The sequence below is a fragment of the Lagopus muta genome, chromosome 20 (assembly GCF_023343835.1).
Source record: "Lagopus muta isolate bLagMut1 chromosome 20, bLagMut1 primary, whole genome shotgun sequence".
Lineage (NCBI taxonomy): Eukaryota > Metazoa > Chordata > Aves > Galliformes > Phasianidae > Lagopus > Lagopus muta.
Genome location: NC_064452.1, coordinates 474218 through 498736, shown reverse-complemented (window position 1 = coordinate 498736; position 24519 = coordinate 474218). Strand labels below are relative to the sequence as shown.

The 24519-nt window shown below is 43.6% G+C and overlaps 2 protein-coding genes across 8 annotated transcripts in view; one reads left to right on the top strand and one right to left on the bottom strand.

Moving 5' to 3' along the window:
- The window catches only part of PAFAH1B1 (platelet activating factor acetylhydrolase 1b regulatory subunit 1), a 30947-nt gene extending 9252 nt beyond the window's left edge, over positions 1-21695 (top strand). For all 5 annotated transcript variants that reach the window (XM_048967037.1, XM_048967038.1, XM_048967040.1 and 2 more), the window contains exons 2-11: positions 4677-4877; positions 6754-6838; positions 8034-8108; positions 9127-9333; positions 11028-11196; positions 12265-12367; positions 13084-13312; positions 14654-14755; positions 15384-15540; positions 16104-21695. In XM_048967037.1, the coding sequence (XP_048822994.1) occupies positions 4846-4877; positions 6754-6838; positions 8034-8108; positions 9127-9333; positions 11028-11196; positions 12265-12367; positions 13084-13312; positions 14654-14755; positions 15384-15540; positions 16104-16177 (1233 nt within the window). In that variant the 5' untranslated portion in view covers positions 4677-4845 and the 3' untranslated portion in view covers positions 16178-21695. The remainder of the gene's footprint in view (positions 1-4676; positions 4878-6753; positions 6839-8033; positions 8109-9126; positions 9334-11027; positions 11197-12264; positions 12368-13083; positions 13313-14653; positions 14756-15383; positions 15541-16103) is intronic.
- A 568-nt stretch (positions 21696-22263) lies between these two features.
- Positions 22264-24519, bottom strand: part of CLUH (clustered mitochondria homolog) — a 30845-nt gene continuing 28589 nt past the window's right edge. For all 3 annotated transcript variants that reach the window (XM_048967034.1, XM_048967035.1, XM_048967032.1), the window contains exons 25-26: positions 23057-23130; positions 22264-22533 (exon numbers count right to left, since the gene is read on the bottom strand). In XM_048967034.1, the coding sequence (XP_048822991.1) occupies positions 22365-22533; positions 23057-23130 (243 nt within the window). In that variant the 3' untranslated portion in view covers positions 22264-22364. The remainder of the gene's footprint in view (positions 22534-23056; positions 23131-24519) is intronic.

Below are 24519 nucleotides of genomic sequence, written 5' to 3'. Positions count from 1 at the left end.
GGTTACATCCTAGAAATGTATGCAAGGAATGCTGGTTTGGGATAAACTTGGGTTAACTTTCCTGCTGCCTGCCTGCACCAGTTAAGGTCTGTGTAGGAGCTCACGGAGCTGGGTGCTGTGCGGGAGCTGTGCTGCCTGGTGGGATGGCTGGGCCTGCCCTGGGTTTGGGTCTTACTTGTACCTCAGAGGCTCCACTGAGTGTTGCAAAGCAACTGTATGCCCAGAATAGAAGATGAGTTGGAGAGCAGTTATTTGCTATTTGTGTATTTTTTTATTTATATGGCTATGTGTGTTTTTTCTAAGTTAAACGTTTGCTTTTCCTCATTGCTAACCTGTAGATCATATCTCAATTTGGAGTAACTTTTACTATAAACTGTTCTGAAGAGCAGAAGTGGGTATTGTTAGTCAGTTGAGGCATTGCACTGCTTTGTTGTGCTTACTGGAAGAAAAGGAAAGGCAGTGGAGAGCTTTGAACTGACCTTGCTGATGCAATAACAGAGGAGGATGGTAAGGTTGGTTGTAGTTTCAGTTTGGTATCTGTACGTAAATGTCTTGCGACGCATTTCTGAACTGCGTGCGTTGGAAAGGCTTCCTGAGCCCCTGCCCTGCACACAGCAGCAGAGAAGCTCCCGTCCGTGACTTCCTTGGCCTCTGTGTTTGCAACTCCAGTTTTGTCATAGTACAATGCGTGCTTTACTTTGGGAGACTGAATGCTGCCCTGCCACGCCGAGAGACCCTTCAGATAAAAGATGGAGTGCTGAGTTATTAGGATCGCTAACCAAAGATGTAACAACAGCAAGACCAATGATTTTGGTGAAACAGGGAAAATAACAAAGCTTGGGAAGTAACTAATCTATGAGTATTTAATGGCAGGGCTCAGTAAAAGTCCAGAAATACTGTTTCAGCAATTGAATGTAAGAGAACGGACTGGTTTTCATTTAAAAAACAAAGTATTCAAGTGTGCTTCAAGAGTTTTGTTTAGTCTTTGTGGCTTTGTTGTGAAGTAGATCATATCGTGGGCCATGATTTGTTTTTTAATGACAGGATTTATCACAAAGTGAGGGTTTTGTGACAGTCCTGTGCCTGAAAGTGATTTTTTTCTCAAAGCTTTTTTAATGTGCAGACTGTCAATATGGAATCAGAAGGTTCTTAAGTTAGGAAGTAAAACATTTTGCAGTATAGATGGGGTTATTAATACAAGGCGCATCCTGTTTTGCATTTAATTAGTAGTTATTACTCCATGGATGGCTCTATTAGGCTCAGGCTTCTTTTCCCTGTACTGAATAATACAGAACTAATTAAAAAGAAATCTTCTCTTTTGAGAAAGATCTGGCTCTGTCTTGACACCACCTCATTCACAGCAAATTATTGGTACCACAGATCGCTGATGTCAGGCAAGATACAAGGAATAGGTTTTTCCCAAGATTTCTCTGTTGAGCGTCTGTTTCTCACTACCAGGGCTTTGCAGGGAGGTTGTGATGCAGCAGTGACTGCAAACCTCGATAGGTGGAGGAGGACTGGTTAGTCTGGCTCCACCGACCCGTGTGTGTCACAGAGCCTCGCTGGCCGGGTGAAGAGGCAGTGCATGTGGGCAACGTTTGTCTGTCCTCTGCTGTTTATAGAAGAGGTGCATTTCCACCAAGGTGGTAACTTCTGAACAAATAAGCATGACCTCTTTCCTTGTGCGGCGTACTTCTGCTACTTGCAGATGTCTGCACCATCATCTATTTTTATATGAAGACTGCATCATCACACTGCCACAGAGCCGTGTCATGCTGAGGGCTCAGCTAAGGCCAGTAAGAAGTGCGTCCACATAAAAGTTGACCTTACACTGGTACTGATGGAATAAAAATGGCGACCAGCTCATGGTGGTTTTCCCACGAGTATTAGCTATCTGTAGCTCAGATAGAATGAGAGGATCCTGCCTCTGGAGGCTCTTGGTAATTCTTCCCCACCACTCCACAAGGTCTATAGAAGTGCAGGTGTTGGTGAAGCACTCAAACTTTGCCTTTTTCTTGGGGGGGCAGCAAAGTGAAGGATCCAACCTCTACATATTGCCATTAATTCCTCAGCCTGTGTTTGAATTATTTTAGACTGGCATCCACATTCCCATGCCTGTTTATGGCTGGACTGACTGCTGAAATGTGGGATGATGTTAGCATATCTTCACTTTGCTACTGCAGGAATGTGTGTGATCACTGGAGTTCTTGTGCAATTATAGCAGCTGTGGGCAAAGGAAAGTGTGCCTGGGTGTTAGGAAGCTGCTTCTCACTCAGCATCCAGAGTGACACAGTGAGCAGAGGAAGGTGGGCAGAGCTGTCACCCTCAGCAGCCCATAAAGCTGCAGCACAGCACATGTTGGGAGCACATGGGAAAGGACTGCTGTCAGAAGGAGTTGGAGTGGGACAGCAGTTGGGGCTGTAGGAGGGAGAGTTTAGGGTTCCTTTACTGAAGGACAGAAACACATTTGTTACCTGTATGGTGGATCAAGGACCACCTTGCAGCCTAGTTGGTATTTCTAGGTGTAAGCTATAGGTGTGTCTCCTCGAGGCACTGACCACAAATATTGGTGTGTTATTTTTACCAGTTACTGTGCCACTGTTACTACATTTGATGCTGAAACAGTTCACAATACAAAAAACTCTTTGTTTTTATTGCTGTGACTTTACTGCAGTTGTAATACTACGAGCAGTTTCTGGAAGTTCACAGCTTGTGTTCTGCTCTGTGCTTCTGGGAGGCGGTTGCCTGTGCTGCTCTCCCTGGCAGTGTTTGTCGTGGCGTTGCTATGTTTGTACTGAAGTGCAGAGATCAGCCATTATGAGCCTTTTTTTTCCTAGCACTTAAATTTATTGCAGCATTGCCCTCTAGAGGGCACTTTTTCTGATCATGTCAATATATTATCTCATATATATAAACTAAATTTCCCTTACTTTATATTCTGCACTCCTGCCTTGATGCATCTGTGAAGAGCAGTTATCCCACCTCCTGGTAAGTAAGAGACAGGAGAATGAGAATTGTTTGCTTCCCTTGTCTGAAAGGACAAGGGAATATGGGATATGTGCTATTGGCTTTCAGCTGAATCATTCCTGAAGTAGCTATTAGGGAAGGTGTTAAGCTAATTAGGGAGTGCTGCTGCCCTAACAGCTGGTGGTGCATTTCTGTGATGGACTGCACTTGGTGTGGGAATCCAGCAGCAAGGTGCAGCACGTACAGCTCACAGCTGCGCTTTTGAAACAGACCATGGAGCCCAGATAGGTTTAGAGACCAACTGCTGATCTGCTGCAGTGGATAAGTAGACATGAACGACATAAGCTGAGTATTTTATGTATTATTTAAGAGTCTGAAGTTTAAAGTAGGCCTCTTACCTGTATGGGAAACAGCAAGGAAGAGAAAGTGGGCATGTGCTTTTTGGTAGAAAGGTTACAGACCAACTTCTTCCTGAAGTCCTTGTATGCTTTGCTTTCACTGTGTCTCATTGGTAGAAGTCGTTTGGCGAAACTTGCTTAGCAGCTTCTTGTCCAGCGTGCAGGAAGTGCCTGCTTCAGCATTTTTCATAATGGTGCTTCTTACGAAAGAGTACCTGCAGTGCAGCAGCCAGGAGGCAGAGCTGCTCAAGTGCTTTTATTGCAGTCTCCCGGACGAAGGTACAGCTGTCCAACAGAGGCCGTTTGCACACTGAGAATAGTTAATGTCCTTAGTAATAGCTCTTGTTAATAAGATAGTATGTAGTGGGGGGAGAAATAGGTAATTAAAGGCTGATTTCTGACTGGTTCTGAACTTGGTGTTGTAAAAATTGCATTGCTCTGTTAATGCTGAAGATCCATTTACAAATCTGATGTATCCCAAAAAAGGGGTAGATGTAACTCAGAGTTAACAGAGTTAAACTCTGTCAGTGTGTGACTGAGAAGAAGGCAGGTTCTGTCCCTTCAGAATGGTGTTATTTGGAACTTCTTCAGGTGGTGCTGGTAGGATAGAGAAAGTAATTTGTTTAGTAAGTGTAATAATCTCCCTGGAAAGTTCAGGAGCTGAATTATACCTGTATTCTTTAAGGCTCTGTCTGGTGAGTCCCAGAGAACTGCCTGACATCATGCCACAGCTGAGCTGCAGCAGCGAGCAGAGCGTGCCGGCAGTGCCGGTCCCGAGCTGTGTGCCGTAGTGCTTCGTCCCCTGTGGGAACGTGCTCGTTTCTGCTTAAACTACCGCTAAGCTGGAAGATATGAGAGTGTGTTGAAACTTAGCTGAAATAATCCTTGCTGAGCACAGTTTGGTGAAGCTATAGATCTTCAAATGCTAAAAATCTTGTGTAAAGGTAGAGGATTTGGGGGAGTAGCTCTTCGATAGGACCAGTGGGATCAACAAGCCTGTTACTTAAGGTAGACAGCCTGGGACTGGGCTACCTGTCCTGGGTGTGTGAAGGTAACTCCTTCAGCTCCGTGTTTCTTGAAGCAGCAGTGGTAGGAAGAGGAGGAACAGAGAATGTGTACAAGTGTCTCCAGACTGGAAGTGTGCTGTGAGGGCAGAATCCAGGCTTCCGAAATAAAACTGTGATTACAGATGAAGTTGTTCTATTCTGTCCAGAGTGGTGGTGTGATCTGGGTACATAAATCTGCTTATCAGCTCGCTGACTGAATGCTTACTTGAAATAAATGAACAATATCTCTTATTCTTCCTTCTAGATGGATTGAATCTTCTGTGCTGAATGCCTCCAGGTTTTTCTGTTGGATTTCCCATCTGGAGAAACAATTGAGCTTGGAGCCACTGTGGCAGACTGAATTGTGGATCCTAAGGCTTCAGATCTTGGGGAGACATTAACCTGACACACGTTAACCTGACATCACAGCCACAATGGTGCTCTCACAAAGGCAAAGAGATGAACTGTAAGGAACAGTTATTTCTATGTTTATCTTATATTCATTAAGCTTGAGCTGGTAATTTTCATTTTCGACTGTATTCACTTAGAGATTGCCGTTTGATTTTATTCATAAACATACGGACCTGTATCATTTAGCTTTTGTGTCTCTTGTGTTGTCTGAATGCAGCTTCTTAAATTACTTACAAGTTATCTTCAAAATTTTTTATTTGAATAAGCTCTGGGATTTAATCACATTCATGATTACAATTATTTATCAATTATCTGAAGTTCTTGTGCAACACTTCAAGGAGTGCAAACATAAATGGGGAGGTTGTCGTGAACTTTGTAAATGGAAATGGGAATGATAGAGACTATGATTGCTTGTGCAGAGGAAGGCAACACTGTTTTCATGTATTTTGTATATGGAAATAAGTGGGAAACTTGAGGTCACAGGGCTGAGTGTCTGAGGGGAGGCTGGATTTGTGTAGGAGGTAAGAAAGAAGAATGTGATTAAAGCTACGGAAAGAACTTTCCAGTGAAAAGCAATTCTTCTCAGAAGAAAGATCAGTTGGAATGCAGCATTGACCACCATGTGTACCAAATATTTAACAATGTTCTACTTTTCCAGATGGTCTTTGCTATGTGCTTCAACATAGATGTAAAATACCTATTTTGAGATGTCTGACAGAGCCTGTGCATGTCCCACACTGTTAATAAAGTGCAGGTGACAAGTCATTATCTGAAGGGCTGAGCTGTGGTGGGGTTGTGAAGGGATGCTTGCATTTCAGTCACTGAGGACTTGGCCTGTCTCTTTCACCGTAGCTTGATATTGCTGTCTGTAATTCAGAAGCAGATGGCATAGTTGTATTGAATGGAATACATCTTGATTTGGAATTAAAAGTAGCCTTTTTATTCCTGTAGAAGCACTGCCATTATTGCTTTTACTTTAGCTACCAAAGAGGTTTATTTTTTTATTGAATGCCTTACATAGATGACATCCTGATTTTTGTATTTAGGAAGTTTGTGTGTTGGTTTATGTAAATCCTGTAGTCACTGCGTGTGCTCACTGTGCACATGTATGTACCCACACACAGAACAGCTGAGGGTGGATGGGACCTCGGCCGTCTGCTCAATGCCTGCAGCCTTTCCTTCAGTCTTATCGTTAAAAAACAAACTGGAAGATGATGACTGCTCTAAGACTCCAGCAAGCAGTACTGAAACTGTTCTTCCATGCCATGAGGAGGCCTAAACCAAATGCGTGTTATCTCGAAGGAAAGGTCCAAGACAGATTAGTTCAGTAATAATCTTTTGTCGCAGTGAAGAGTGTTTTGAACAAAAATGTAAAACTGGAAGCACTGTATGTTTTGGTCACATGGAGTATCCTTCCCTGTAATCTAACTGAAAAACAAAGCTGAGGCTTGTTCTCTTGAGCAGAGCGTTCAAGTTCCACTGAAGTGTAGAATTCAGGCTGTTCTTCTCAATGTAGTCTTCTTTCAGAGATGAAGCGCCAATCTAACATGTGCATGTCATCATTTTCTGTGTCTCCCGTTAGTTGGAGTACATTGGAGTAGCATGAATATATTTATCAATCTGTTTGTGCCGTACAGATTGAGAAATATTCATGCTACTCCAATGTTTGGTAACGAAAAAAATAATCTTTTACTTTCTCAAATCTAAAATAAGGAGCATGTATTCTAAGAAGTGAGCATGTTGCTATTTGTGGCTTGATACAAAATGCTTACCAAATGTATTCTTAGAGTTTGCCTGGGCTTGTAACAAGCCTGATCATCCTGGGTGTTGATACGAGGTGGTACAATTCAACAAAAAGCCCTGAGCCAATCCCTGTACTCTTACTCAGAACTAACAGGCTAACATTGTGCTTTTGGTTCTGTGTTTTTCAGAAATCGAGCAATAGCAGATTACCTTCGCTCTAATGGCTATGAAGAGGCATATTCGGTTTTTAAAAAGGAAGCTGAGTTAGATGTGGTGAGTTCAAACAAAATTCTATGGTATATTTTAAGTAAAGAGCTCATAATTTTGTAGTATTTGCATTTGTTGTGAACATGTATGCCTGTTGTCTACCTTTTAGCACATGCAGTTAGTACTGGCGGTGGTACACCTGCATAGCTTATTGTCTTACAATACATTTAAAATTATCAGATGGCTTAAAGAGTTTTGAGTAAAACTCCCTATCTTCTACTCATGACTGAGGCATAGACTTAATCTTATTTTCTCTCTAGCTACCACTGGTTTGTACAGTGATTCTGGGAGGGCCTAGATCTTTCAAGATGAAAGCTGCTGGAAAGCAAAGTTAATGAAAGGCAATGTGAAGGTGTAAGGAAGATGATAAAGAGTGTATTTAAAAAAAAAAAAAAAAAAAAAAAAAGACATGGAGTTACTGAAGTGAGTCCAGTAATAGACAAGGAAGATACTGGCTGTAAGAGCTGGGGCTGTTTAGCCTAGAGAAGAGGAGACTCAAGGGATATCCTATGTTGTTTGTAAATACCTGATAAGAGGGTGTAAAGAAAACAGAAGTAGGCTCTGCTCGATGACAGAACAAGAGCCAGTGGGCAGAAATTGAAACATAGCAATTCCACTTGAATTTAGTGTGAAACTTTAAAAACAAAACCTTTTGACTGACCAGTGGAACAGGCTCAGATGTTGTGGAGTCATTCCCTGGAAGTATTCAGTAAGTGAGTGGACGTGTCCTGAGCAGTTCCAGCTGACCTTGCTTTGAGTGAGAGGGTTTGTACTTTGTTGAAGGTGGAAGAGACCTTGTCTGTTTTGTGAGTGCCTTTGGGTCTGTAGTTAAACCATTCCTGTGACTGCTGTGTGCACGCTGGTTGGTTAATGATGTAGTAGGAGGGCGAGGCTGAACGGGTAGCGGCTCTGACCAGTTCCTGTTAAGCAGTTCTTGTCAGGGTAGAGAGATGCTGGTGACCTGGACCAGCCATTTCCTACAATTTAATTTTTAAACTCGTCATTTACTAGAGGCTTGTATTTCACTGTATCTTGCTTCTCTGGAGATAGTTGGGTTGAAGTATTGAAGTACAGTTGCTCCCTTTTGTTAGTGCAACTGATCATAGTCTTCCGTTTGATTTTTCTGTGAAATGAGCTGTTTGTGTTACTTGTAGAGGCTTTAGACATATAACTTATGATTTCTGTAAACACTCCCACCCAGAATGAAGAGTTAGATAAGAAGTATGCCGGACTTCTGGAGAAGAAATGGACATCAGTTATAAGATTACAAAAGAAGGTAGGTAGAGATCTGATAGATTTACTTGTATCAAAAGTTGTAACAAGAGTCAACATCCATCAGGGAACAGAATGTTACATTTTTTTTTCCTTCTCAGGAGGGAAAAGATTAATTTGCATGACTTGAGCAGGGGAAAGTAGCGATGTCCGTGTTGTAGCAAGTCTTTGTCCATCTTAGTGCTAGCAGTAACGTCCTCTCAATTTCTTTAAGAACATCTGTTTACTTCAGTTTATGGGTTGTATGTACAATTTGAGGCGGAAAAGGAAAGATGTGCCCTAAGGCAGTCTGTGAATGGAAAGACTGAATAACTGTCTCCAGAAGGCTTAACTTGGTTAGAAGCAACGCTTGCTGCTGATGTCTTTGGCCATTAAGTTAAAGGGGAGAAACCATTAACTGCAGTGCACTACAGCATGTGATTCTTCCGCGAATGGATGGTACAGAACTCTTTAGAAATGCTTCAGTGGGTCTGGAGGGCATTAAAAGCCTTAAAAATCAAAGTGTAACAACAGTAATGGCGTATCTATTATAGAGGTCAGTATATGTAAGATTGTATCACATGTTCAGTTTCTCTGCTTAGTTAACAGGCACACCATCTCAGGGATACAAAAAAGCAAATTGCAGTAGTAGGATACGTTTTTGTTAACAAAAATTCCTTCAGTAGTTCATCAGGAGTGCCAAGTAAGCAAGAAACACACACAAAAGCCCTATCGCTTTTGAGTAAGTTGCTTGTACATCTTTGCACAGTGTTTAGGTGATATGTTTTGATGGAACTTTATTTTCTTGCCAAAGGTGTTTGGGAAGTTGGAGGAGAATAAGGGCTTAACTTAGGTGTGAATTTTTTTTTTTTAATTCAGAAATATCAACTCCATAGCTTGTTGTTAGCTGTTTTGGATGTGTGCAGTCTGGGCTAAATTGTGAGTTTGGAAGCCTGTTAGTGTTTGGGGTACTAATGACTACAGATGGCTTATGTCTGGGTAAGGCTATTTGTAAATGGTCTCTTTAAAATCCATAAACTTAGGTAATGGAATTAGAATCGAAGCTGAATGAAGCTAAAGAAGAATTTACATCAGGTGGACCTCTTGGTCAGAAACGAGACCCTAAGGAGTGGATCCCTCGTCCTCCAGAGAAGTATGCTTTGAGTGGACACAGGAGTCCTGTCACTCGAGTAATTTTCCATCCGGTTTTCAGTGTAATGGTTTCTGCTTCAGAGGATGCCACAATAAAGGTATGTGCTTGCTGGAGAACATTAAGCGAAGCAGATCAGTATGTAGCACCAGCGTTCCATGGTGAATGTGTGTTGTACTGATGATTGCTTCGGATTCTGCTTTAGCTTCGTTAGGGACAGTTATTTCAAATATGATTCCTGCTGTAATATATGAATTTTGGTTTTATGCTGGTTCAGTTGCTATCTGCACACGTTTTACTGCTCTTGAAAAGAAATACTTGAGCTACTGTGGGTTAGGGACTGGAACAATGAACGGTGGGAGGAATGTGTTTTGACTGCTCAATAAGAGAAAGTGGCATAGAGGGCCAGTGCAGAGATGAGAGGGAGGAGGATGGTTTCCTCAAGTCGTCTAAGGCTTAGGTAGAGTGGTTGTGCAGCTGTATCCTTAACTGAAGAACGGTTCTTTCCTTTTATTTTAAGTGGCACATGCATGTCCCGTGAAGTTGCTGTGAGTTTTAGGAGAGACTTTCAGTAATTCTAAATGATCTTCATGCACCTTCTTTGCAGTGTACAATGACAAGAACAGATTTATTGTCGTAGGCAAGTGATTTCTCATTTTAGCACCAAGTAAAGATGTAATTGTGCATTTTGTTGCTCTCTCAATGTCACTGTTTAAGAGAAATTGCCATCTGTGCTGCTTTGAAAACTGTTTGGGAAAATGTTGTCCTGATAAAGGTTGAAAAGTATAGAAAATAATATGCTTAGAAATGTGAGTTGTTCTGACAGTGGCTACCTGCTGGAGAAGGTTTAGGAAGTGGCAATCAGACACAGTTAAGGAGAAACCTTATACCATTGTTTCTGTGGCAGATAGGAAGCGTAGTCTTCTCTTCTTTTTCTTCAAGCAGACTGGGTCCTCTGCTGCAGAGACAGCTCTGTGCTTGTTGGATGGTTCAGGGGAGCCTGACTGGTTTGGTTGTTTCTTTACTCTTATGGATACTGTGAATGAATCTGTACTATTGAAATCTAGCTGCAGAGCATGATCTCACTGTTCCATTCCCAGAGATTGAAATCTGCTGGGGATGATGGATTCTTTCACTGTTGATGGTGGACATTTTTGTTTTATTCAGGATATAATTAGAAATGCCTAATTTTGTGTTTGGAGACCCGCAATACAGTCTGTAGAAAGTCTGTTTTGTTTCAAAGGCTTTTGTTTGTGGTTAGATGGTGGAAGACTAACTTAATTAGGAGGAGGGAATGGGACTTCATGCTATCTTGCACTTAACTGCTGACGGTTGTTTAAGCTTTTCCAAATTCTGTGATCTTGCTAATATGTGTGTGTCAGACTCGTGATCTGGGGTCTCATCCCTAAACTGAGATATTCTGGCTGTTGCCCTGCAGTAGACCAAGTGTTTGCTGTTTGGTTCTGAAGCAGTGACTAGCTTCTGAAACCACGAGAAAGGAGCAGGGGGAGTTGTTGGAGGTGCTTCTCCCACTAACTGAAAACAGGCTGTGTACCAGCGCTGAGGAAACAATAGAGAAAGATGTGTAGGATATATAGGTAACGATCATATTAACACAGTGTTTTTTTTTTTTTACAACGCTACTAGGCTTTTTTAGGTCTGTCTGTCTTTGTTTCTTGCTTGTTTAATTATTGAATAAGGTGCCAGACTGGTTTGCAGAGTGCAAATGTAAGGCTGGAGAATACGGGGAGTAATAATATATTGCTGTTAATGGATTTTTTGTTTGCTTGTTAGGTGTGGGATTATGAGACAGGAGACTTCGAACGAACCCTTAAGGGGCATACAGACTCTGTGCAAGATATTTCTTTTGACCACACTGGCAAACTGTTGGCCTCCTGTTCTGCTGATATGACCATTAAGCTATGGGATTTCCAGGGCTTTGAGTGCATCAGAACTATGCATGGTAAGGTTTAAAGGAAATTACAGTCTGTAAAATAGAGGTGGGTTGTTGGTTTTTTGGGTTTTTTTTGGGTGTTTTGGCTTTTATGAATGAGGAAAAACTGCAGATGTGGAAAGGGAAATAAACCAGACTTTTACTTAAAAGAAAGGGGATATTCTTAATGCTTAAAGTGTTCTGTAAAATGGAGTATACGTTCAGTGTCTGTGGAATGAAACAGCCTCTCAGATCTGCTATGCACAGCGCTGTGGGGAAGCACCCCATAATGATACTGAAATGAAATGGCAAATAAGAGGAGCTGAGCGCTGAAAATTAAATGCTTACTAGATAACAAAAACTTTACAGTCAAATCACTAGAGAGCTGTCTTCATCTGCACCCCTGTTTCCAGAATGTGCTGACTCAGGAAGGAAACAGGATGGAAAGTGTTCTCTGTATACTGTGCAGTCTTGCTTTGGACTTGTCTGGAGTCAAATGAGTTACCCATTGCATTAGAATCAAAAGCCATATGGGAAGAAATGGGAAGTAAAACAACCACCACATGGATTCAGTTATTGACAGCAACTTGTTCTATGGTCTTAGTATAAGAACATTTCTGCTTATCTTACTTCAATATCATCTTGTAGAAGTGATGAGCAGTAATAATGTTTGAGAATTTTTGTAACAATAAACACACACACCAAAGAAAAAGACCTATTTTCCTTTGAAACATCATCTGAGTGGTGCATCATAACACTGTATTCAGACTTATCTGGTAATTTCAAATGCAGTCATAGTAGCTGCTGGGTTTGGCAACTGTTACAAAGCAGTGCTTGCAGTGCTGATGGTCTGTTTTTAAAACACCTGAAAGATGTTTTTTGAGACAATCCTAGAAGCTGCTCAATGGCTGGACTGCATGGTTTCTGAAAATATCAATGACTTCTGTAAAACTTCAGGCTTTTGTTCTGTGGTTATTCCATGAAGCGCGCTAAAGGCTTCTGCTGTAGCTTCTTGACCAAAATGAATGAATAGCAGGTCCTGTGTGCAATATTACAGTGTTGCAGTAGCACTTAATAAAAGCTTGCTTTTCTTTTCAGGCCATGATCATAATGTTTCTTCGGTAGCCATCATGCCCAATGGAGATCATATAGTTTCTGCCTCGAGGGATAGAACTATCAAAATGTGGGAAGTCCAGACAGGGTGAGTGCAGTTCTGGGTGAACATAACTGCCTAAAGAAAACCTGCAGAAAAATACGTGTAATAGGAAGTGTACCACATGCACCTTGACACAGGTGTCAATGGAAGGGTCCTGCATTAAGTCAGTAAGTGCAGGGTTTTAGTAGCCACCCACTAAAAGTATCTGATTTTACCTTTCTGGGAGCTATGGGGTGTGTGTGTGTGTGTGTGTATATACACACATATATATGCATATATATAAAACAGTGTAACTCAAGACCAGGTAGGAATTTAGTGACTAATAACAAATTTGAAGGGATTGTGACAAATGGAAGCAGAAATCTGCTGTCTTTCTTGACACGGGAAGATTTTTTTTGTCTGTTTCATCATTCAGTAGTCTCTCTGATCCATCCGTTTACTCCAGGTTGAGTGTAAAGGCCATCTGAATGATTTGTGAAATCTGTGTGTTCTTAAAATACCTATTTAGCACAGGTTGGAATGTCAGCAGCCTCCCATTTTCTCCCTTAAAAAGTATTTGCTGGCTCTTAACTGTTTTTTGTTTTTTTCATATGAGCTTCCTCCCCATGAACTGCTTTACGGCCTTGTACATCAGCCAGGACTGATAGGCCTGCTAAAGCTTAACTTCTGAGAGGGGATCGAGTGTTCTTAAGCATCCAAGGCGTGTGTGGTGGCTTTATTCAGTGCTTATATATCGTTCTGTATTGCTCTGTTTTGAATAGTTACTGTGTGAAGACTTTCACGGGTCACAGAGAATGGGTGCGCATGGTGCGGCCTAACCAGGATGGCACCTTAATTGCCAGTTGTTCTAATGACCAGACGGTGCGTGTTTGGGTGGTAGCAACAAAGGAATGCAAAGCTGAGCTCCGAGAACATGAGCATGTGGTAGAATGCATTTCCTGGGCTCCCGAGAGCTCGTACTCCACCATATCAGAAGCTACAGGATCAGAGGTAATGTTTCCAGTGATAATAAATACACAACTTGTAAGTTTTGTTCTCAAAGCCTTTGGCCGGCATAGTGGGTGTTTTGAGTGCTGGTGGTTGCTGCTTATATGTGTTGCACCATTAAACCCAGCTTGGCTTTGTAGGCACTGTGCTCTTGTGTTTTAACAGTAGGGCCCTGCCTATGCACTAATGAAAGGGACATGTAGAGAGAGGCTCTGTTTCTGACCATGTTGACGGATTGAATTGCACTATATACTTCCATGAAGCAGTGTGAAAGGCAGCTCAGCTAATCCTCGTAATGTTCGTGTTACCTGGCAAGGCAAGGTGTGGGGAGGGGAATAGCAAGTTAAAAATGCAGAAATGAAGCTACCTTGGGTGTAATTCAAACTGCTGTTGCAATTAAATTAAGCTTTGACCTCAGTCTCCTGTGTACAAAGTGATATGAGGAAGCGTTCTTAAAAGTCTCCACGTGTTTGGCCATGGATATATGTTCTTTGGCTTGGTTACCAAATCCTGAAGAACCAAAGGTTCGCACAGATCTCCTTTTGAGGCTGACAGTGTAGAAGAAAGTAATGTCAAGCTTAAGAAAACCATAACAAAGAGGCAGGAACTTGTCTACTCATGGACTGAACAGATTATTTCAGTCAAATTTTGCTTGCATCCTTAAAAATTCCTTACAGTCTTTCTATTAAAAACAGTGAAATGTAAATTCCAAAAGTTTACTTCCTGGAGCAGTGGACATTACGTGACGCGCTGTGTCTCCTGCCCTCTGCTGGTCTGATGGCTGCATACATCACACTGTAGGACTTGGCTTTGGGCAAGGAGCAAGTTAAAGTTCACGTCACAGCTGAACGATTTCAGGTTCTGGGAACTGAGTCTCGGGTTCCTACTTGGCACGGTTACAAATGGAGGTAATTTCAGAGTAGGGACTTACCGAAACGGTGGGACTTACTTCATTACTTTATGTAAAGGATGACAACACAAAGGTATGTCTGAACTTCATATGCTTTTGTTCTGAGATGTGTGACTCTAGTTGGACTGTATCTACTGGTATATTTGAATTAGATGTCTTGCAGGTGGAAAGCTTGGATTCAGAGTATTTCATTTGTCTTGGTATATCAGCAGGACATAAACAATCTGTTTAAATAGCTTAAATTCCTTTTTTTTTTTTTTTTTCCTCTTACTACTAGTAACAGAATGGCTGTGAATCCCAGCTTTGGTATTGTGTGTCTATATGCTGTTAATTATCATACTATCTAATTTTTCTAAGTAATAGCAGCACTTAAGATCTGCTTTCTTCCCTTCCTTCCCCCTTATGTGCCATAATGAATACATAATTTTCTGTAGACTAAGAAGAGTGGTAAACCTGGGCCTTTTCTGCTGTCTGGATCCAGAGACAAGACCATAAAGATGTGGGACATCAGCACTGGCATGTGCCTTATGACACTTGTAAGTTTGGTGGTGTTTTTCCTTGGTGATAGCTGCATGTGTAATGCCAGCTTTCATGGGGTGAGCTGTCTGCGTGTTTGTTTTGAACAGCAGTTAGAGCTGTTGAAATGAGATGTGCGCTGGAAATACAGTTTTAATGGCTTCTGTATTACAGCTTTTGTTGCTAAGAAACAGTAAATCTCAAAATATGTAGTATGAATGCAGGAGTACTGTGGTGTACTTCTTGGAAAGGAACTTGCCTTTCCCGTGGGATTGCTGGTAATCAGCTGAATATTGTCGTCAGTCAAATGTTGCTGTTTCAGTGTGGTTGTCCTGCAGGCTGCTGCTTTCCAGCCTGTGCTCAGACTGAACTGGCCGTTATTGCAGGGGGTGAGGAAGAGAATCAGTGCAGATCACATGGGAACTCCTGTTTGCTTGCCTTCAAGGATAGGAACTCGCATCGTTGGTAGTGTTGATAAACATGTAATAATAGAAACTGAAGATAAACGTTGAATTCCAGTAGTTTTGGAATGCTAAATGCTGTCACTGCAGGCGAAGGGCACAGAGTTACTCGGCTTGCCATAGTATAAACTGTAGTCTGTTTGACCTTAAACATGCATCTGCTCACTGATGTCTCCTTGTGCATAAGGTGGGCCATGATAACTGGGTACGTGGCGTTCTGTTCCATTCTGGGGGAAAGTTTATTTTGAGCTGTGCTGATGACAAGACTCTACGTGTCTGGGACTTCAAGAACAAACGATGCATGAAAACCCTCAATGCGCACGAACACTTTGTTACCTCTTTGGGTATGTATTGTTCCCCAGCACTAGATGCAAAATACAGAACTTCTTCTGCATCTTTACCAGCTGAGGACCAAGCTGGGCATCCACGTTCTGGGATTCCTATGATGTTTTGTGCTGTATTTTAATCAAATAGCGATAGATAAGAATTTCAGGTGTTCTGGAATTTTGTTGCCACTGTTGTGTATGAGATAAAGATGCTAACTGCCAGAGTGTTCTGGACTTTCACTGCTGAGTGTGCAGGGGTTTGGGGAGCATTGTGTTAAAAACATTGCTGGCCAAAAGGAGGAGGGTTGTGAGCAAGGGGGAAAAAGTAAAAGCCAGGAGAAAGTGTTTGACTTGAATTCCTGGCATTACCAGATTGGCAGCTGTTAGCTCCCCCCTTTCTACAAACCTGAAAAGAGACTTTTTTATACTCTCCCTCAGCGGATTTGCCTTCAGAATTACAAACTTGCAGAGCTTTGAGATTTAATCTTTGAGCTGGTATTGCTTTTGGGGAAGAAGTAATGGCATTCAGTGAGAGTGAAACTGTTCCACTCGTTCTTAATGTACCTTTTCTTTCCTCGCAGATTTCCACAAGACGGCACCATATGTGGTTACTGGAAGTGTAGATCAAACAGTAAAAGTGTGGGAGTGCCGTTGATTGATTTCACATTTGACCCCTTTCTCCTCTGGATGCACTCAGATACCATGGTTACCCATTGAGCTCTGTTTAAATAAATATTGTCCTTTCATGTAAATTATTCTGGATGTAGATTGAGCTTATTAAATGTTACACACAAAGTATTCATGCATGGTGAATCCAAATTGTATACTGTAAATTTACATACGTTGTCTAGAAGTACCATAGGTTTAAGAACATGGGCTGGCATTGGTCACATCAGACCTAAGAAGGCAGAAGTTTGATGATTGAAATAGGGCACTTAACTGAATAGTTGACAGTGTCGTTCTGTGTCGGATAATTATACCTGTTTTTCTTTCTGCTGTCTGTTGGTGCCTGAATTGGTGACCTCATTTGGGAAAGGTTTTGTAGGGCTCTTTCAGAAATGTGTATCTATGTAACATCACTTAAGTGTGCTTAATAAATCTTCTCTAAGAGTACTAGATAATAAGGCTGCAAGTCAGAATCTTCTGAACCTTATATGTAATTAATGGAAATGAATTAAACTTTGGAACATTTGTCATGAAACATTTGCCAAATCAACAGAATACACTTTGTTTTGGCCTCCTATCGCGCAAGGGTTGGTATATTTATATGACTAACTGTAAACCTGAAATAAGACAACAAATCCTAGTAGCAGCTGATGTGATAAATGTATTTATTTTTTATTTGGTCATTCAGTGGTTAAACTGTGCTGTTAAACTAAGTTTAAATGTGGTTTTTTTTTTCAGTTTTTTTTTATTGCTGTTTGAACTTCCAGGAGGAGTTGTCCATCCCACTAGCATTTAGTGATCTGATTTCCAATAGAGCTGAATCTCCCCAATGACTGCCGTGGTACAACTTGCTATTTGCTTTCACTGTTTGTTAGAGATGTGCAATTCCTATTACACGACAGTATCCAAGTACACTTCCCTTACGTTGGCGGGCAGGAGGTTGGGATATACGAAGCTCTCGGTTTCTTTAATGCCTCCTTGGGAACCCTTTTGAATATGAGGTAATATCCACCTTGACAAGGCAGTGTGGCTTAAATAAAAACTTACTGTGGCTTGCGTATGAAGAAATATCTCTGGGTATGGCATTGAAAGGCTTTAAAGAAAGCACTAAATACCTTGAGCATCAGATTGTAATGGCAGATACAAATTGATACTGGAAGTGCTGTCAGCAAAACGGAGCCCGGCTGGGGGAATTATGCTGTCAAGTGAGCAACTAGAAACCAAATCCTATCTACAAAAAGCAGCCCAGCTTGGTCATTGGTGTTTTGCCTTGTCGGGTAGAGTCAGTTTTTAATTTGCATATCCCTGGAGTTACATACTTTGGTTGAAGTGACAGAAAATACAAATTAATGTTTTAATCAGCATTCAGTGACAAATTCCGTTAGAGAGAACTAAGAACTCCCGTACTTACTGAACTAACCACGTCTTTTAAAACGTCCCTTTAAAATTTCCGCTATGATGAAACACTGGTCTGACATTTTAACAGGTGAAGTTGTGCTTTTTTACTCATGTTGTTTAATACATGGCTTTTAAAACTGTCCCTTTTAAAAGTATCGGTCCGAGGTGTGTGGGATGCGGTGTTGATTTCCTACAGTTGCCCCAGGAGGACCTGTGTTGTGCAGGCAGAGCCCAGTTTGCTGCTGTGCAGAGCTGCCCCTGGAAGCGGTGAGGAAATGGGGCTCTGATGTGTGGGGTTTGGAGCCAGTGTAAGGTTCAGGCCATCCTCTCAAATCCAGTGGCTTCTGTCTTTCCCAGTGTGTGTTCCTGCATTAGGCATGCAGAGATAAAGCATTTTTATCTTCATTAGCTGCGCGGACTGGAAGAATGTGCTGCTGTGTGCTGTTCAGGAACTCAGGTACACAGCAGCACATCTTAAAGTTCCTCAGCGCACTGCAGTGGTGAAGGAGTCGGTCAGTTCAGCTCCCGAAAGAGCCCAGAAACTTGATTTAAGTATGAAAACCACACTTGTGTACATAATTCATAAACATGACTGAGAAACTAAAGGTACCTATTAAGTGGAAACTGCCTGCTGCGTTTTTCGCTGTAGCATAGGGCTGTTTGCAGGAGGAAAGAACTAACGAACATAAAGCAGCGTTTAATTGCTTGTGCGAAGCGCCCTGCGAGTATTTCTGCAATGCAATTTGCAGCCTTCTCCTTTAATGAGCAGTGAATAATCTCAGGGATGGTCCTGAACGGATCAAAAGTGAAAGCCCTGTTTAGACAAAAACAAAACCCGAGCCCACAAGGCAGGAGGTGGGGTTGTGAGGCTCTTCTGCAGTGTTGCTCCGTGGTGTTACGCTGTGTTGAACTTTTCCACTGTTTGCGGTGTTCTGTCAGCTGCCTGATGCTGTGCCTTTCCTGTGATATGCCGAGGCTACTGGTCTGGTTTGCAAACTGTTGGGGGTTGAAGAGGTGTACTGCTACTTTGTCACTCTGTTCTGGCATTGCTTAAAAAACACCTGCATCCAAACCATGCTACACACAGTCCGTACAGACTGCTGCTTGGCTTAACAGACAGACATTCCAGTGCCACACTCATGTAACGTGCCCAGGAAGTCTTAGATGTGTTCTCGAAAGTGCAACGTTTATTGTGGTTCAGACGTGATCTGGAGGTGATGTTTTATCGCATCTTGCACTTTAGAAGACTTAAGAAAACCGTCCTGCTTTTGTGTGTGGTGTGACCAATGGTGCGCCCGGGCACCGAGCAGAGGCAGCCGGAGCTCAGTGGGCTGTGCTGGGCTGCGTGGTGCTGGGGAGCTGTGGCTGCCGTCGCACCGCGTCTCCTGCCGTCAGCACTGCTGCTCTGCGCTCCCCTGTCTTTACGTGAGCTGCCTGACACTAGCACTCTTAAATGGCTTTTGCCTCGCGTGAAAGCTATTTAAAAGAAAAAGAGACTTTGTTCGTTTTTTTTCCTTTTCTGTAGACAGTGGTGGCTTGATAATCCTTTTAATGATTTGAATATAAAGAAAAGATACTAAGTTGAGTGAAGGGAAAACGCACTTAGAATGAGTTATTTGCTGTCCAACTGTACGTTAAGTCCAGTGCATTTAAAAAAAGAAGTCAATAGAATCTTCTAGCAAAGAATGCGTGCATAAAATGGTAGGGATAAAGATGTTAGGAGTGGGGAAGGTTGGGGTGGATGTCCGAGTCACACCTGGGCTCAACTGGCCTTTCTATCTTTTCACTGTGTCACGTAAGTAGCTGCTTTTTGTCCTGCCTGGCGCTCAGGCTTCCCCAGACTCACCCTGAAGATAACTTAGCGACACTTAGGAGCTGGTCCTGACATTGGCCTGAAGGCAAGCGCTGATTTTTTTCCATAAAGATGATGTTACAGGTTGCAATTGGAGAAAACAGTTCCCAGACTGTAGGAGTTAACTAAAGATATTGACACGATTTAAAAAAAAAAAAAAAAAAAAAACAACAACAAAAAATAGTAAAGGAATGTATATAATACTGCTCTGTGTTTTACAGTAAGATTTGTTGCTCTCAGACTGTGTAAAACAAAATTTATTCATGTTTTCTGCATATTAAAAAAATCTTATTGTACCAATTGGTAAACTATTAAATGCATATAAAACTAGACCTGTTTTCGTTTCCTTGGATGCAGAAGTTAGAATGTTGAACCAGTGCTGCTGCTGCACGCCTGCTCTGCTGCCCTGCTTCAGCCCAGGCGGTGCTGCAGGCGGGGGGCGCGCAGCGCTGTGCCAGGGCTCTGCTGCCGAGCGCCGCAGTCAGGTGTTGTGAGGATGGACGCTGACTTCGGAAGCTGCTTTCATGGGTGGCCAGCAGCGCTGCTGGCTTTCATGCTGAGCAGGGCTGGGCTCCTGCTCCCGCCCGGCGCACAGCAGCGATGGGGCTCAGCGTGCGGCCCCTGCAACTTTCCTTGCCGGTGTTGTTCAGAAAAGCGCTGTGAGCGCGGCTGAGGCGGCGGCGCGGGGCGGCCCTGCTGGTGAGCTGCAGCCGCTGCGTGCTTTTCCCGCTGCGCTGCTCTCCTTGGCTCGAGTGCTGCCTACGAAGGGCAGTGGGCGCGTTTTGTCACTGACAGAAGCACAAGGAAGTGCTGACCTCACTGCGGGGAGAGCGAACGCAGCGCTCTGCAGCTTCGTTTTGTGCAAGCTGAGGGCTGCGGGGGCAGCGCTGGGGGGGAGCCCCAAGGAGCAGAGATGTGCCAGCCCAGAGGCAGCACGAGGCACATCGCCGCGTGTGGCTGCCAGGCGTGGGATGGGGAAGAATTCCCTCTTTCCCTTCGTCTCCTGATTGGTACAAAAGGGGCTCAGGAGAAAAAAGTGATGCATTGCAGGAGAGGGCTGCGCTGCAACCGCGTGCTGCTGCCAGCAGGCAGGCCATTATCCAGCTCTGGGATGGCAAAGAAACCGATAGCGTTCAGATTAGTTTCAAAAGCTTTTAATGGACTAAAACACACTAGTGAAAGAAGATTCTTGTAGGAAAGATGCACTGTAGTCATTTATTGATTGCTTTCCATGGAACTCAGATTTTTCCTATAGGAGCAAGTTCTTTTGCAGAAGCCTCCTCCTGCTTCACCCCTAATGCCTCAGCGCTGCGCCCACCTCGCCTTGCTCCCCTCACAAATACCTGCCGTGCTGTACAGGAACCCGAGGTACAGAGCACAGTGACAGCACTTGTTTCTCCAGAAGGTCAGTAAAAGAAGCGATGCAAATTAGCACAGAGTACTTAGCTGTGACAGACAGAATGAGAGCCTGGGCTCCTCTGCCAGCACAGTGCAGGGTGCGTTAGCAACCACAAGTTGCTCTACAGCTCGATCCGTTGGGGAAAAAGGACATTCTGCTCCGTCGGCATCCCAGGGCCTGCAGAGGTGAACTCTGACCTGCTGCGTGACCGGCGCTGCCGGGAGCCTGCATCGAGAGTGACGATGGGATGTGCGTGGTGCAGAAGGGGAAATACAGACATACTCATTTAAAAGCAACATCCATTGCCAGCAATGGAAACTCCCCTGGGGACAATCTCAAGCCCAGTGTGCAAAGATACTCGTTACCAAGATAATGGCCACAGGTTTCAGTGCTGGGAGAGACCGCTGCCCCACCCCAAAGCCCAGCAATTTCAGGCTGTGTGACACTTGTGATTCCAATTCAGTTACATTTGGCAATGGGGGTTACAGCGATGAGCTCTGAGTTACGGTTATTTCAGATAAGATCAAGTCCCCATTTCTGACTTCTCCTCCCCTGTTCTCCCCTCTGTTAATAGGGCCACTGTTAGCCCCTCTCTCAGACCTTGGATGCTGCCATTACCAGTCTCTCCCAGGCACTTAGGTTTCCGCTGGAATGGAAGTTTGTGCGCTTTGAACATCAAGACCCAGCCCTCACTCTTTGGGTACAGTATCCTGTTACTCAGCTGCAAGCAGAGCAGAGGTGGAACTGTGAGTATCATATATATATTTATATATATTTATATATATATATATTTATCTCTGTATCTTGACAATTAGAACATGAATGTTACAAAAACAAAAACAAACAAAAAAAAAAACCCTGACCTGCCAAACTGCCAACCAAAAGTAGAAAAAATGGTTAAAGGAATCCAATGGCTCTAGATCCTGATGTAGAAAATGCTGTACATTCCCCACTTACTCACATTACAGGCTTTAGTCATCTCAATGATACAAATATGGCTGCTTCATTTTTCTTAGCACAAATTGGGACAAGGAGTGAGGGGAAATGAATCTCTTGGCTTGGAAATCCACATTTTACAAGAATGCTGAGGAGTGGTTAGGGGCTTTTTTGTACTGGTTTTTAGCAAAGCTGAGTACTTAGTCAACATAAAAATGACCTGAGAAATGTTATATAGCTCAAGACAGTTCATTTGGAATTCATATGTACAGAGTAGAAATAACTGATGATATGTGCACACACACACACGTACACACACACAGGCACAACAGCCTCTGGCTGTGCTCACCAAGGATGGGTCTTTCATATGCTGCTGCATCCTGGCCCCTGCCCCCTTTGCGTGGCAGATACAAGCTCGGTCAGACAGATTACATTTCTCAGATTAGTTCTTTGCATTGTGTATTAATTGTACCAGTGCAATAACATTGTCAAAAAAAAAAAAAAAAAAAAAAAAGAGCTGCTCCAGGGGAGTCCAAGACCCTGGTTCAGATTCAGAAAAGGGTGGTTTAACTTTTTTAAGCGAGGTACACATTAAGCAGGGCTCTGTGTTAAGGGGATGGCAGCAGAAGGCATGCTTGGCTCCGCTTCTTTATCCTCCCCAGCTCTGTCCTCTGGTTCCAGCTGTTCGCCGCTTTTCATGCTTTCTTGGAGCTGCTGGCGTCTCTGCACCTCTGCTTTAAGGTTCTCCAAGTCTTTTTGGCTGAGTGGGAAAACCAGGAACGGTAACTAATGTTAGACCAGATTTAGGAATGGAGTGAAACACAGGGACAAAGGCAGCCCCTGCTGCTTGCTACAGCTGGCAGTGTCACTCACTTCATTTCTTATGGGCAGTGACCTCCTGCTTTTCAAACGGAGCTGAACAGAAGAACCCTTTCACTGCCAGGGAGACAGGCTGAGAACAGCTCCAATGGGCTCTGTGAGCAACCCATGGGCAGAGCTGCACACTGTGGTCTTGGCCACTGATGGGCACATCAGTTCTCAAGGAAGTCTGCCCAATTTCCTTAAGATGCATGGAGCAGGTCTGGATTTTAGGTTTGATGAGAGCAGATCACTTCAGGGGACTGGGTCACCTTGAAGCAAGAGGTACCTAACCTCTGGAAACTACATCTTGGGTCAGAATGACTCTCAAGGTAAAGGGAAGCACTGGGTTTATACCATCTCAGGCACAAAGACTGCACACAAAGAACGCCTGATCGGTAAAGCTGTGAGTTAGGACACTCTACCTTAGCGGAATGAAGAGAATTCCATTAATAATGTTCAGCTGCTCCAGGACACTGGTCATATTGGGAGCTGTGAACTACAGCATAAGACAGAAAAAAAGGGTTAGAAGTCAAAATTCAGACAGAACAACACAGAGCTCCTGAGCATATCTTGACTGAGCAACAACCTTCCTTCCCCCTCTAGAAGAGGCAGTGTGTACAGACAACTCCCGTGGCCGCCTCATAGTTGTGAAGTGGCACAGCACTTGTTTTTGTACCTCTCCACAGCCCTGAGTTAAAAAGAGGCAAGTTTAGATTTCCAGCACTTAGGGTAACAACTTCTACGAGTTCAGAGCCCCTTGCTCTCTTACAGCAAGTAGCATTAGGGATTTACTTACTCGCACATGAACAGAGGAACAAGCTCACAGTGCGGGCGGTCAGTCCATCACGAGGGCAGTCTCAGATAATTGGTTTCACAACAGTGCCTCTCATGTCTCTCTGCACATACATCATCCTTGCCCCAGGCAAAGCATAATTCCCTTACCGTGGTTTTGGGACAAAAGTCCCACAGCACTTTGTGGTTACAGAGCACCTGTGCCTCTGTGCACAACCACAAATAGCCCTGGGACATAGCTACAGTTGAACACTCTGATGAGGGTAGAAATGAATTTCTAGGATAGATTGTCTCTCAGTAGCACTGCTACTTCTTGGGCTGTCGTGCTGCATCAACTGTGAAATCAAACAACTCCACTTTCCTGCTTTTCCCCCCCCCTCCAAGCATCATAACGAGGCATCCATTCCTATTTAAAGGATTTGAGCCTCCCACCCAAATACCATCTCTTAGACATGACCATTTACCCAATTCAAGGTACTTAAGCTCAAATCATTCTGCCATAAACTCCTCACTTGTCTACCCAGTTCCACACAGTGAGAAGAAAACCCAACCACCCCCACGGGATTTATCCTGCTCTGCCTTTCTACTGGGAGTTACTGTGCAGCAGGAAGCCCCACTCTCAGCCCTGCAGAGCTCCAGCAGCCACTCATGTACAGCACAGCAGGGAGAGCACCCACCCCAAAAGTCACTGCACACTCCCCTAGGAAACACCACACAGGCTGGTGGGACCTGCCAGGTGCACTGCAGATAAGGGCAGTCAGTTCCTGCTGCGTGGAAGTCAAGGCAAGGCAGCCCCCCCAGCTCCGCTCTGCTGCCCAGCCTCCGCCCATCACAACGTCCTCGGAAGGAGAACAATGCACTTGGGGGAAGAAGTCAGCCTTTTTCTTTTCCCCCCCTCAAATAGGATGGGGAAACCAAAGTGTTTTTTAATTGAGCAACCTGCCTGCAGCCTGTGAGTCAGAGCAGTGGCACTTTGGGGTGCAGATGCTCCAGGCTCCCACGCTACAGCGCCCGGCGTGGGCTGTCGGATTCCCCTGGGTGCCCCTCGCAAAGCAGTCAGCTTTGCTCACTTGCTTGAGCTCAGAAGAGCTGT